General features: G+C 40.9%; 1 protein-coding gene and 1 long non-coding RNA gene across 3 annotated transcripts in view; both read right to left on the minus strand.

The window, feature by feature from the left end:
* LOC146322668 (uncharacterized) overlaps nucleotides 1-14,464 on the minus strand; it is a 130,502-nt gene that overhangs the window by 14,448 nt on the left and 101,590 nt on the right. For both annotated transcript variants that reach the window (XR_014771273.1, XR_014771272.1), the window contains exon 3: nucleotides 14,273-14,365. This is a non-coding gene — a long non-coding RNA (uncharacterized LOC146322668). The remainder of the gene's footprint in view (nucleotides 1-14,272; nucleotides 14,366-14,464) is intronic.
* sox1a (SRY-box transcription factor 1a) lies at nucleotides 1,640-3,902 on the minus strand. Its single transcript, XM_084724727.1, has one exon. It carries the CDS (start codon nucleotides 3,305-3,307, stop codon nucleotides 2,273-2,275), a length of 1,035 nt encoding a protein of 344 aa, XP_084580853.1. The 5' UTR covers nucleotides 3,308-3,902; the 3' UTR covers nucleotides 1,640-2,272.

Here is a 14,464-nt window from a genome sequence, read left to right on the forward strand (position 1 = left end):
GTATATTTTGACGAAGCGTGTTTAGATTTTCATTTCCTCCTTCCTTTCTTTTTAAGAAGCGACGGTTTATTCCCCAAACTGTGGTGCTGATATCAAACATGTATTTATTTTTCAGATCCACTTTTGTGCCTCGTACAGATTCCCTTTACTCCCCTGACTATATCAAGTGTCAAGAGCAAGAAAAAAACAGTTCACCTCTAAAATAGAAGATGATGGGACCATACAGTAAGAATATGTAACAGTTAACAGCGATTTAAGGTCTTTCAACGCTGCTCATTTGATTGGCAAGATGACTAAAATACAGCTTAGATTTTTGTGATTTTGTGGATGTAAGTATTTTTCTTCTGAACTCGGTTTTATTGTTGATCACCACGTAGTTATAAATATATGAATCAAGCTATGTTGTCTTTCAGTCCAAGCATTTTTTTTTTTGCTCTTAAGTATAAACAATTAAATGCCAAAAGTCAGATAAATGATTGTAAGAACTCCACGTTCCGGAGGCAGTGGACATAAAATAAACTAGAAGATAACTGAATAAATAGAGTCTTTAATTTATCATTATTATTGTATGGTAATTTTATCACTAAACTATTCATTATATATTATTATTATTCACTTTTTCCTTACGAGTCTTATGAGTCAAGTGTTCAAAAACAGAAGCAAGAAAATTACATCAAATTTTCATACCAATTAATTAAATTTCTCAGAATCAAATTATATAAATCTATATTTTAATGATTTATTGTATACGTTCATATCATATTTTATAAATATAAATCCATATTAATATAAAAATTATTTTGTAACGTCAATAGCAAATGAGTACGACAGCGTTTTCATAGCTTGTTATTTTTTGTTGAAGAGCATTTCGTTATTTAAAATCTGATGTGATTAATTAAGAAATTAAAATGTGACGCAACTGTACAATTCGCTGTCAAAATAAAAATGTAGTTACTGAACAATAAATTGACTAGAAATTTCGTTAAAATTAAAAATTGATAACATGTTTGCTGCTTAAATTTGCACAGTCATGTCTCATAAGCCAATACATGGGGAGAATTAAATTTGTCAATAGAATAATTGAGGTAAAATCTCTTTTATCCATTAATAAATGAGAACATTTTGTTAATTACAGTAACAGGTGGTAAGTCATAAGAGGCCTTCACGTATCATATGTTTGTTTGTTTGTTTTTTAATATGAAAATGTATAAAAACGAATAAGTAAGGAATCATATTTATGTGACACGAGAATGTGGGCCATCAGCTTGGCCTACTTTGAATATTTAAAATGACACTTGAATGTAATTTGGCCTGCACGCCACTGCAATAGAGAAATGGCTATCTTTTTCTTCTAATTTATAAATACATTCCTCATTCTCATAGTAAAAGTTCAGCCCATGAAACAACATCATCCTACCAAGATGGTTTCCTCACGTGCAGGCCTGGAGCAGACTGTCGCTTTTACGCACAATTACGCACAAACAATTAGTCTATTTAAAAGCTCGAGGGATCTGTGTCCAGCAGCGGTGTCAGAATTTAAACAGGTGGCTTTTTTTTAAATCTTGTGTCCTAAAACGTGAAAACCCCTCCTGTGAGAACACTGTGTAGAAAAAGAATCAATCTAAGACCGTTGTCTTAAGAATCAAAGCAACATCTTGTGAAATTTATTCAATTCTTCTTCATTGCAATATCAGGGCTTTTCACTGGCAGAAAAGCACTTAAATTACAACAGCGGTTGCCCGTCATCCTTTGAAATATTAAAATTATTCACAATTTACAATAATTAGAGTGTTACAATAATAAAAAGAGATGATTTCCAAGAATTAAGACACAGGCTTCTGCAAATGAACACAATAAATGTTTAAAGAATGTGAGTTTCCCATTTCTTTTAAAGCACTTTCTTAAGATTATGACACGTTATTATCTCATTTTTCAATAACTTACAGAACCCCTCCCCCCCCTCAAAAAATTATGAGACAATTAAACCAAATATAAGTACCTGGCGGAACCCTCAACTAAGACTGTGAAGAAGAAGAAGTGATGGACAAAAAATGATGATAGCACAATAACCAAATATCTCAGCATCATATTCGTTATATAATTCCACTGGTGGCTATTCAAAAAGAAGCCGAGATGAATAATGTTATTTACCCTTCATTTACAATAAACATTCTGTACAAAATGCAGGTAGTTCTCGGGAGCGGGCGTATTTAGAAAAGAGGTAAATATTTGGTTATGTGTTCGTTTGCAGTTTTCAATGATTCTGGGAGTTCTAAATGTGTGTTAGAGGGACCGTCCCGTTCACTCCAGCCGTGGCGCTCTGGTAATGCTGCGGCAGGGCATGGAGTCTACTTTGCATTGACGGGTCCCCGGGCTCTCCGGTCGGTAAATACATGCTTATCATCTCTCTCAAGTCTCCGGGGCACGGACCCCGTGAGTGTGTGCTGCTGATGGGAGGGCTTACACTCGGCTCCGACTTCACCAGCGACCCTAACGTCCCCATGGCAGCCGAGGAGGAGACGCCGGAGCCCTGGTGCTGCGTGTAGGTGATCCCGCCGTAGCCGGATGGAGATGCGTTCATGTAGCTCTGAGAGTTTGAGATGGGGCTGTACTGCAGGGCCGTCATGTCGTAGCGGTGCATCGGCTGCGGGTTGTGCGAGTGGTGGTGGTGTGAGTGGTGGTGGTGGTGCGCTCCGCTGCCCGGGTGCTGGCTGTAGGCGAGCTGAGCCTCCTGCATCATCGCTGCGGCCGCCGCGGCTGCAGCCACCTGCCCCGAGTACGCGCCGTTCGCCCAGCCGTTCATGTGCGCGTAGCCGGAGCCGGCGGATCCTCCGTGACCCCCGGGGCTCTCTAACCTCTGCCCGACCCCGGATGAACTCATCCCGACCCCTAAACCAACTCCACCGCCCCCGCTGGGCCCAGAAAGCAGTCCACCAGCGAGGGAGTATTTGTCCTTTTTCAGCAGCGTCTTGGTCTTCCGTCTGGGCCGGTACTTGTAATCCGGGTGCTCCTTCATGTGCATGGCTCGCAACCGTTTCGCCTCGTCGATGAAAGGGCGCTTCTCAGCCTCGGACATCACTTTCCACTCGGCGCCGAGCCGCTTGCTGATCTCAGAGTTGTGCATTTTGGGGTTCTCCTGTGCCATCTTCCTCCGCTGCCCCCGGGACCACACCATGAACGCGTTCATCGGTCTCTTCACCCGCTCCTGGTTCGCTTTGGAGCCGCTGTTCGGCCCCGTCTGCCCCGTGGCCGTGTTCGTTTGGGGGCCGGGGGAGTGGAGGTCAGTCTCCATCATCATGCTATACATTCACCTGTTTTTAAACTTCGTCACCAACAGAGAAAAAGTCTATTTGAAGAGCGGTGAAGTGAAGCGCGCACAGGATCGGGTGCGCACAGGATGGAGTGGCTTACAAAATTAATATTCTAACCCCAAATGAGTCAAACACGAGATGAGAATTAATCCGAAAAGGGATATAAAATGTTCTCCAACCAGTGTTTCAGCCTGTCTCCGCCCGGGCTGCTTCACATCCGCTGTGGTAGAATGCGCATTGGAGCCACTTTCCCTGTCGAAGTTGAGAAGTTGGGTAAACGGCGGCCATATGATGCGCACTGACAGCGGTTAAATGAGCCACAAGCGGCCAATGAGGCTCTAGCAGCGGAATGATTTGCATGGCGTTTGGTCAGGTGACTAGAGGACCATAGAGGAAGAACACACCGGAGGAGGAGGAGGAGAAGGAGGAGGCAGAGAAAGGAGGGTCAATCCCACAAATAGTACAAGGCATTTGAAATTTCCAAACATGCTCTCAGAGACTTCAACGAAACAAAAATAACTAAGATTTGTTAGCGGTGATGGAGCGTCCAAAAGGTGGGTGCTGTCTGTGATCACGATGAGTCAAACATCGCAACATTATTTTGAGACATTTGGGAATGGTTGCTGAATTTATAAAAATCACTTCAAAGCACAGCAAGCAGCTTTTAAATTCAATAAAAGTTTCTTTTTGTCTTCCACTTTCTCCTTACAGTATTTCTTCTTGAATGTAAGAACAATTCTTCCCATCTTTAAAGGCATAATATGCATAATTTTCCTGAAAATCATATAAAAATAATCCCTTTCAATAACCACTTATGATCCACCAGAAGTGTGTGATGGTGGCTGTATCTGCAGAGACCCCGTTTTCTGCCTGTATTTCCATATTTTATGATTATTTTGTTGTAATCAGGATGCTTTACCAACCAAAACGTTGGTGTTTGACGCCCTAAGAATAACACTCAACAATCAAATATCTTTCTGATGCGTTTACAAACAGCTCGGACAAATCCTACTATTTCTACCTTTAACAGGTTATTGGCAAATTCCCTGCGCGTCCTGGAGGCCTGGGCCCAACTGTATTTTCATGCTGTGGAATTAAACTACCCAAACCATTTCACTCTGAGACGACTTGATGCTCAAACAGCACCTCAAAATCCATTTTTACACCCTCTCCCTCTTTCTCCCTCAGGTATGTAATTAAGGTATGTAATAATAGTAGTTGTCAGAGGGAGAAATTACTCACACTCAACACAGAAGATGATGTGAAAGAGATTTGGTAAAAAAACAGTGTTGGTCTAAGAGAAGCCCATGAGGATGGATAGCCATATAATGACGTGAATTGTCGAGGCAAAGCGCCGTGATCGCCGTCTGCTGGCGGTGCTGAGAGTCCTGCTCCTGCCTCTGCGTGTGCGATCGTGTGTGTGAAGATGAAAAGAAAGGCCACATGAAAACTGCTGTCATTTTTTACAGTCTGATACATTTTATGGTCCTTATTAAACGTCCAAGTAACCCGTTTTCACACCACGACAGGAGAAACGGGTCTATGTGTGTTCGCATATATAATTCAGATTTCACAGCTGACCTCCCCTGAAAAGCCCAATCAACCTCTAATTGAAAGGGAAAACGAAATACCACTTCCCGCGGCGACACTAACGATTTAATCATTCTATCGTTCTCTTCTTCGCTGTTTTTTTTTTATTTTAATTGGAGCTTTAAGGTTGATGGAGCTCAGATCTGTTGCTGGCCTGAGGGAGCGGGATCACTCGGACGGCTCCACGCGTCTTTAGGTAATGGGGTTAACGCGATACCACAGCGGTCAATAAAACGTTTCCACACAGTTGTCCCGGTCATGTAGCATAAGGGCCTGAGTATGAGGACACTCGCATAGCTCTGCTGGGACACTGAAGGCATCATGCCAACAGAAAAAAAACAAACACAAAAATAACAAAAACAAAACTGACGCTTCTGTAACAAAGAAATTTGGCTCAATGATAACATTAATGCTTAACATCACAATCAAATTAATAAACAAATATGTAGCCAATATTTTAAATCTAAAGGTAAGGATTAATATTTTATTAGCAGATAAAGCAGATAAATGATACAAGCAAAATAAATTTGCTATTTCAAATTTTAAGACTCAAACTTAAAGCTCTGAATGAATTTCAAGCGATTTTTTTAGAAGCAGTGATGGAGTGGTCAAAAAGTACAGTCTAATACAATACAGTTAACCTCGTACAACAGAGGTCCAAATTAATTATCAATTATTAAAAGAGGTCACAAACAATTCACCCACAATAAGTTAAACAATCTGATAAAGTAGATTCATTACAATAAAAATGAGATCTGTTGTCACGGTGTGGATTTTAAGGAAATAATCATGAAATTATTTTTTTAAAATCATCGTTAGTATTTGTTCTTTTCATTGTTGAGTGGATTTTGGATTGTAGCGGATTAACCTTTAAAGTTGTGACACTGGGACCCCGGTGGCCTCTGTTTACTCCCTCTGTCATCCCCCATCAGTCACTCCTCTTTTAACAAACCTCCTTAAAAAAAAAAAAAAAAAAAAAAACTCCCCTCCTTTGTGCGCGCGGCCTCTGCAACAGGATGCTGCTGCGCGCACTGCGGTGATGATGGTGCACGACCCCGGGGGCCAAGGGTCAAAGCAGTTATCGTCAAACTCACAACTGGACAAAATAAAAATATAAATAAATAAATGATAGAAGGACTGTGAATAAATGAAACACGTCACGCAACGGGATGCTTACAAAAACAGCAAACCGCCGCAGCAGTCACGCAGTAAAAACACTCCAGACCGATTGTGTCTGGGTTATACCCTTTGCGATCTTCTCTCCTAAAGCAGTTCACCTGAAGCCAGGACATCAATCTCTGCGTGCGGTGCATGGCTGGGCGTGTGTGCGCACAAGCCAGCCAGCGCACATGGGCATGGCGTGGAACTGGTTGGTATTTGCTTTTGGGGGTGAAAGAAATAAAGAGGAGCTGTGATCACCTGCTGATGACAGAAAAACTGGGTTAAGCAGGAGAAAGCAACTGTTTCCGAGCGTCACCCTAAAATCTAAAGATGTGATGATCAGCCCCCCACCTCTTCCAGCACCACCTCTCCCCTCTTACAAAGTAAAAACACTGAGAGAATCACGTAACCTAAATATTGACAGCCAAGGAGCCGCATAAAACAATTCACCCTTTAATATTTTACTCGTTCATCCAGCTGAGTAAAGGTGGCACAGATGATAAGCACCCACTCCCAAGCAGATCAGTAGCCGATAATGTCACTTCAGAAAATTAAACTGAATCGGTTAGAGAGCAACTGGTAGCAGCAGCATCGTGCGCGCCCCGTGCAGCCAAACCCTGCTGGATCTCACTTCTCCCAAAATAAAACGACAGCCTGCAGCCAGAAACATGCATTATCTGCGCAGTAGAGCGCAGACGTCCCCAAATAAAGACACTTATTCGGATCAAAAAGCGTTCAAGTTCGCTTTTTCGGCATTAATTCCACTTCGCGCTTTGACAAAAATAGATTTTACGCACACAATATATAGCTTAATACCGCATCTACCGATTAAATACTTATATAAAAATGCCTGAATTGTCATATGGAAACTTACGCATGTTCCCCTCGTTCCCTCTACTCCAGACCAAGTGGGCAGAGCTCTCTCTCCATGCTCCCAAAGCCGTCCTAAACCCTCCAAAGCTGCATGTAAGACCGCTACTCCCACTACAATCTGGCCGCTCGAGTGCCAAGGCCATCCATCCATGCCCGGTGCCCAAACCCACCACCACCACTCCACACACACTGAGGGGCAGAGACAAGAAGAAATGACATTTATTATACACTCTAAAAAAGACAATTCCAAGTTATTGTTTCTCTCTGCGAAAGGGGGCTTGCTTCTAACATAATGAAGCGTCTTTTGTATGGCACAGAACAATACAAAACAAGTATTCTAATAAATAGCCACTTTTTTTTTGGCTCTCCAGGATGAATGGGGCTGGAGCGGCGGGGTTCTGAAAGGCAGCTGTGCCGCATTCGGGGAGGAGGGGCGAGGACTTGAGGAGGAGCCCCGCAACCCCATCGCCTCCTCCTGGATACTGACTCCCATTACTGATCCTGCAGAAAAGGATGCAAAAAAAAAAAGAAGAGAGGAGGGGAGGGTGGAGGTGGTGGGGGTTTTATGTATTGACTTTAGAGGCTGTTTTCACTCAGGACATACAGTGTCCAACAATGTGATGCTCAAATCACCAAATATTGCTTCAAACTGTGAAGTCCACAGTATCCAATTAGATTTAGTTTATATGAACCTGCACAGCTTGCAAGCATGTGGTTCAGACAGCTTCTAGACAAGGAAACACACACACACCACACACTCACACACACACAAGCAGGCACACAGAATATGGTGAGACAGCTGGGCTCATGAAGTTTCTTACTCACAGGTTTACAGTGTTGAGACACAGTTGTCAGCATCTGTTTCAGACACACACACACACACACACACACACACACACACACACACACACACACACACACACACACACACACAGACTTGCAAGTTTGTCACTACTGCACTACTCAACAAAAAAGTATAAACACAGCACTTTTATTTTTGCTCCCATTTTTCATGAGTTGAAGTAAAAAAAAAAACAACCTTTGACTTCTTCTGTGCACACAAAATGTTTCTCTCAAATTTTGCTCACAATTTTGGTAAGTGCACTTCTCCTTTGCCAAAAGCATCCATCCACCTGACAGTTGTGACATATCGAGATGTTGATTTAACAGCATGTTAATGACACAGGTGTGCCTTGAACTGATTACAATAAAAACACACTCTAAAATGTGCAATTCTATCTTGAAAAAAGACATTTATTAGGCACTGAACTATGGCTATTTCACATAGGACTACAGATACCATCTGCCTTTGATTGGTTAGTTAAGCAGGTCATGACTATGCCCTCCTCTTAAATAAAAGACATTTATTAGGCTTCATAAAAAGGTCAAATCATTTGGCACTAAACTATGGCTATTTCATATAGTGAAATGACAGTTTTCTTTTGTTTTGTTTTGTTTTTTCGTTTTGTTTCTTTTTTTTTTACCCCAGGAGGGCAAAGTCACGACCTGCCTTGTTCTGCCTTTGATTGGCAAATTTGTTGCCTTCCAAGGCTGGGTTGATTGGTTTAGGCATGAGAAGTGACTGGTTAGGATTGGGGTAAGAATATCAGGGTTAGGGTTAGGGGTTACCAATCAGAGGCAGAGTAGGGCAGGTCATGCCTTTTCCCTCCTTGGAAAAAAAAATAGCATCTGTAGTACTATGTCAAATAGTCATAGTTCAGTGTCAAATAAATATCTCTTTTCAAGATAAAACTATTAGGCACTGCTGGCTGGTGGCTATTTCACAGTGGGCTACAGAAACCAATTTTCCCCAGGAGGGCAAAGTCATGCCTGCGCTACGCTGCCTCTGACTGGCTTAGTCTGATATTCTTACCCTAATCCTAACCAATCACTGCTCATGCCTAAACCTAACCAACCCAGCCAACAAGAACTAGCTAATCAGAGGCAGAGTAGAGCGGGCCATGACTTTGCCCTCTTGGAATTTTTTTTATCTGTAAAAAGCCATAGTCATTGTTCAGTGTCTAGTAAAAGCCTTTTTCAAGATAAAACCATTAGGCACTGAACAATGGCTCTTTTACATAGGGCTACAGATACAACATTTCTTCCCAGTGGGGCAAAGTCATGACTCAACCAACTCTGCCTCTGATTGGCTAGTTCTCATTGACTGGGTTGGTTAGATTTAAGCATGAGCAATGACTGGTTAGGATTAGGGTGAGAATATCACAGTAACCTAATCAAAGGCAGAGTAAAGTGGGTGTGATTTTGTTCTCCTGGGGATAAAAAATTGGCATCTGTAGCCCAATGTGAAAAAGCCATAGTTCAGTGCCTAATAAATGTCTTTTTTTCAAGATCAAACTGCACATTTTAGAGTGTCCTTTTATTGTGATCAGTCCAAGGCACATCTGTGTCATAATCATGCTGTTAAATCAGCATCTCCATATGCAACACCTGTCAGGTGGATGGATTATCTTGGCAAAGGAGAAGTGCTCACTAACACGGATTTCAACAAATTTGCGAACAAAATTTGAGTGAAATAAACCTTTTGTGTACATACAAAAGGTCCTGAATGAAAAATGGGAGCAAAAAATAAAGTGTTGCATTTATATTTTTCTTGCAAACTCTCTTCACAGATTAATTTCAACTCAGTCTAACCCTCTCATGTCTCGTTTGTTGTGCAAACGCAGGAGCAGCAGAGCGCGGTCGAGCAGTTCCTTAATGAATCAGACATCCAACTCCCTCCCTCTCTGCCTGTTGCAGCAGCCTCCTGGCTTCATGGCTGCCAGAGCTGACAGACTCCCTGACTTGTAGCTGATGTAGCTGGCAGGTGTCTTTGCAGCTTCACATATCCATCTGCTTACTGGTGAAGCCAGGGTGAAAAAATTTATGGCTCCTATAAAAGTAATTTCACAGCCTTCTATTGTTTAGGAACAAGCAGTGGCAACAAAATCGGACTCTTGGAGATGCTGACTACAAAAGTGATCATTCATTTTTGTGTAATGACTTCCTGAGCCGAACTGGACAAATATTGGGCGTGCATTTGGTCATCTGCTACCTACAAAATATGTACATCTGTACAGTAAGACAACCCATCCAATTCTTTTATAATTAGGTTATTAATTTGGTTGTAAACACTATAAATCCTTAACAAGCTGTTATGACACATTAGATAAAAAAGGGCAACAGTGACATGGTGCTTGTGAAACAGTGCACATACATTTATCTCTGCTGTTAAAATCCCATGATAACTCTTGTGGTGTTTCTTAACTTCATCTCAATAAGACAGCTGTGGCTTAACAACTTTTTTTTCCATTTACTATTTGCCCAAGAAAAAGATTAAAACACCCTCTACATCCTGTCATTTTCAGATGATTCACCAGGGTTTACTTTGTCACTTTGCGAGACATACTGCAGCAAATGAGTACTACACATAAACCACAGGAGCAGAAGATTGACACAAAGTGGTAAAGCTAAGTAAAAGGCCATGTTGAGACTATTAAAGGGAGGACAAAAACAAGAAAGACAGCAAAAGAGAGAGATCAGGTCAGGTTCAGGCCTAAAAGTGTTGAGGGAAGAGTGAGCCAATTGGTTAAAAGCTGAGGTCTTAGCTCAGTTCATGTGATCTCATTCAAACACACAAACCTCCATAACACGATGCTCAAAAACCTAAACACCCCAAAGGCAGCGAGAGGTAACAACACACACATCATATAAGTTGAGGGATTGATGGTCCCATAACAATTACATATCTATAATTTGTATTTTGTTCACATTTAAAATATTTTTGTGGAGACAATTCAGCACTGAAAACACACATGAATTAAAAAAAAAACATGTAACTTAGTATATTTTTATGCTTTTTTTCCTGGGCTGGGAAATAAATTTGTATAATATTGATATTGTGATAAGAAACTGGACATCATCTTTTTGGATATACTGGCTTTAAAGGATTTACATTAAAGTGATGTAAATTCTGAACTTACCAGCTGTTCAACTATTTGATCTTACCCATTTAGTCATTATATCCACATTACTGATGATTATTTTATCAAAAATCTCTTTGTGTAATTGTTTTATGAAATAATCATTCTTACTATAGTCACCTTGGTTAAAAATAGTGTGATGTTTGATTGTCGATATTGTCCAGCTCTACTATTTAGACAATTTGAACAAAATACCAATATTTCACTTAGGTGTATGTCAACTGTGAAATATCAATATTATATGTATAATGGTATTAATACAATTGTTTTGTCTGTTTTTTGTTCATATTTCCTTTTGTTTATATAATTCCTATTGTTTTTATTTCCTCCTTAGTTCAGTGCTAATTTTAAACTCTTGTCCCCAGTTGGTCTTTTTTGAATATTGCATGTTTACATGTTGTTGTTTTTTTTAAATTGATGCCTCTTGCTAATTTGCTGTACCAAATGTAATACCAAGAATTTCCTTTAATAATCTAGATAATAAAGAAATAAAGATTACTTTTTTTACCCTTTATAGTCTTTAGTTCATCAGCAGATGAAAGCAGCATATATAACAGTACATAATAAAGTACTGCCGTCACGATTTTAATCATTTTTCACTGAAAATGCAAAAATAATCTCCTACTAATTGTGAATCATATTGCAGTCACAGTATCTGTCAAAATAATCACAATATCATTTTTTTTTCCCATATCGTGCAGGCCTGGGACTTGCTAACATATTTTAGTAAATAGCATACTGCAGTGTCCTCATTGAGTTTTGGAGCAGGCTGGTAACCCCAAAATGACAAACTGAAAGTGCGAATTTTTGACAGAGAGAACATAACATGCCATTCAAATCTGGGGCACTCTTGTCTACAAGCAATTTGTTCTTTTGTTGCTCCATGTGCTCTATTTTCATCTTCTTCTCTCGGTAGAATTGTAAGAGAAGAGCATGTAAGGGCTTGATGGAGTGGTGAGTCAGAGACAGGATGACACGAACAAGTGAGAAAGAGAGTAAGAAAAAAAAAAGAAGGAGAGACGGAGAGAGGAGAAAGGAGAAAGGAGAAAGGAGAGAGGAGAGAGGAGAGAGGGAGAGACCAGGGAGGCCAATGTCAATCCCACAGCAAACAGCAGTGGATAATCATGGGCTTTAGGAAAACACTGTGTCCATAATGCTATTACCCAGGATTACCTACTCCAGCAGAGAAGGCGAGACTCTCTTCACAATGTGCCACAGACCTTTCAGATAATCATCTTATCACAGATGACAAACCCAGAAGAAACATCCCATTATTCAAGAAGGAGGGGGAAAAATCTACAGCATGTTTGGATGAAGACATATTGTAAGCCTAAATTATTCGAGTGGAAAAATATCAGATTTTGAAATTAGCACGCCAGCCGCTTCCCCACTCTCTGCCTCTTTCATTCTCTCACTGTCTCTTTCTCCCAGGGCACTTTCTCCTTTTCCCGCAGGGCAATTAGAGACAAGATTTTATGCATTGTTCAGCTTATCAATTAGCCATAACACCTTCCCCTCTGATTGGTCTGTAATGAATGTAATGGTTTTAACAGTCAGGAGTTGCAACTCTTAGAGGTGCTGTGCTAATGGTGTCGCCACGGCGATGGAGTCACGGTAACAGCTCTGCGGAAAAGCAGGAAGGAGGAGGGAGGGGGGGCAAGTCAGCTCTCCCTAACACATCTCTAATTAGAGCTCACAGTCAGTCATTACTGATGTAATAGGGTGTAACACTAATGGCTATCAGGCAAGCCCCCACAAACAACAGAGGGGGGTTCTTGTAAGGTGAGAGGAGCAGAAAATTTATGGAGGACGCAGGAAAAAAAAATCAGGAGATTATGGTGAGGAAGAGAGGAGGTGAAATGGAAAGTTGGGGGGGGGGGGGCAAGGAGTGAGGGGAGTGATTAGGGGAAAGTGCGCCGAGTAGCAGAGAAGGTTTTTAAGTACAGGAGTCAGACAAGGTCAGGGCCCATTAATGGAAAATCTTTCTTTGATGATACTGGAATCTGTCATGTTGGACATTGTCCAGATATAGAGACTGACAAGATAAACAAAAAAAAAAAGGATAAGAATTAAGGAGGTATGAGCAGCCAGGTTGTTCAAGGGAGGCAGAGACCGAATGAGAGCCAGACTGGCTGACTGACTGAGTTAGACAGACTCCTAGTTAACCACTTTGGCCTTTAGACCTTGTTAGCACTGATGCACTCTGCAGCCCATTCAGCTTGTGATGCATGTTTTTACACTTTTCAGCTCCAAATTGCAGTTGGTATAGCAAAACAGAGTGATAAGGGTGGTGGATGACAGGAAACCAATGTAGTGGAGAAATGAAAAGTGAGACCACGAGTGAGGGGAACAATCTGGTGGCTTTATGTAAAATGAGATTTGTATATTACCTTTATTTGAATGTTTATTGGGATGAACAACATTGTTATCATTCTCATCATATCATCGCTTCTGTGTGTGTGAGTGAGTGAGTATGTGCATGATCACTGGACCCACAGTTTGTTCGACGCTAATCTCAAATACTACTGAACCCATCAGCCTAATTCTTTTGTGCACATTCACGACAGTATGCTGAAGGACCTCTGTGATTCAGAATACTTGAAAAACCCTTATGACTTGTATGCTTTTATGTTTTAATGGTTTGATGCAGTACGTTTTCATGTCATCCCATTCTTCTGAATCCAATATCTCAAGAATGCCTTGGGGGAATTTCTTCAAATTTGGCACAAATGACCACTTGGACTCTGAGATGAACTGATTTTGGTAGTCAAAGGTCATGTGTCACAGTGACCTCACTAAAAACATTTTTTGGCCATAACTCAAGAATTCACATGCTACGTATGACAAAATTACACACAGATATTAAATAAGATAAAATGAGTTGATGACATTTTATATCACAAAAGGTCAAAGGTCAGTAATTCTATTTTTTTTTTTTGGCTGCTCTGTTTTATGTGACCAATGACAGCTGACTTCTAACTCCTCTTCAGCTAGAGACAATGTATATAGGGGTCATGCTACATTTGGCAGAACTTCGCAAATCTCCGCTGGTTGCCCAAAAACAGTGATAAGGCAGCAACTATCTAGTTGATAGTTAACCTTAACAGTACCCAGCATTGCAATATGCCGCTTCATACATCAATACTGATGCTGTCAGATTGTCAGAGAGGGTGCGGTGTACGAGGAAAAGGGACATTAATGATTCATTTCCTGTTTAGGAAGGGCCTGATGATGTAACCAGTATCATTGCTAGTGGTGTATTGGTTTTCACACCAACAAGACTCCTGCCCAAACAGTGGTTATGTGACTTACACTTTCATTTACTTGACCACTAATAGGCCATTTGAGAAAACTCACCACAAGGTCCATAGCAGCACTGGAGCTTTTGATCTTATCACACGATCTTGATGCAGTTTGCCCAGCTGTCAGGAAAATGTCCACATTCAGGCACTAAAAAAGGAAGCGAGAGGAGATTTTCACTTTAGATTATGTTATTTTTGCATTATATTTTGTGGTTATTATGGCGAAAACGTGACAGCTTTTCTCCAC

The sequence above is a fragment of the Lutjanus erythropterus genome, chromosome 8 (genome assembly GCF_056507025.1).
Source record: "Lutjanus erythropterus isolate fLutEry1 chromosome 8, fLutEry1.hap2, whole genome shotgun sequence".
NCBI classification, from domain to species: domain Eukaryota; kingdom Metazoa; phylum Chordata; class Actinopteri; order Lutjaniformes; family Lutjanidae; genus Lutjanus; species Lutjanus erythropterus.

Coding starts and splice junctions, on each gene's coding strand:
- sox1a (XM_084724727.1), bottom strand. CDS start 3,307: ATGTATAGCATGATGATGGAGACTGACCTCCACTCCCCCGGCCCCCAA.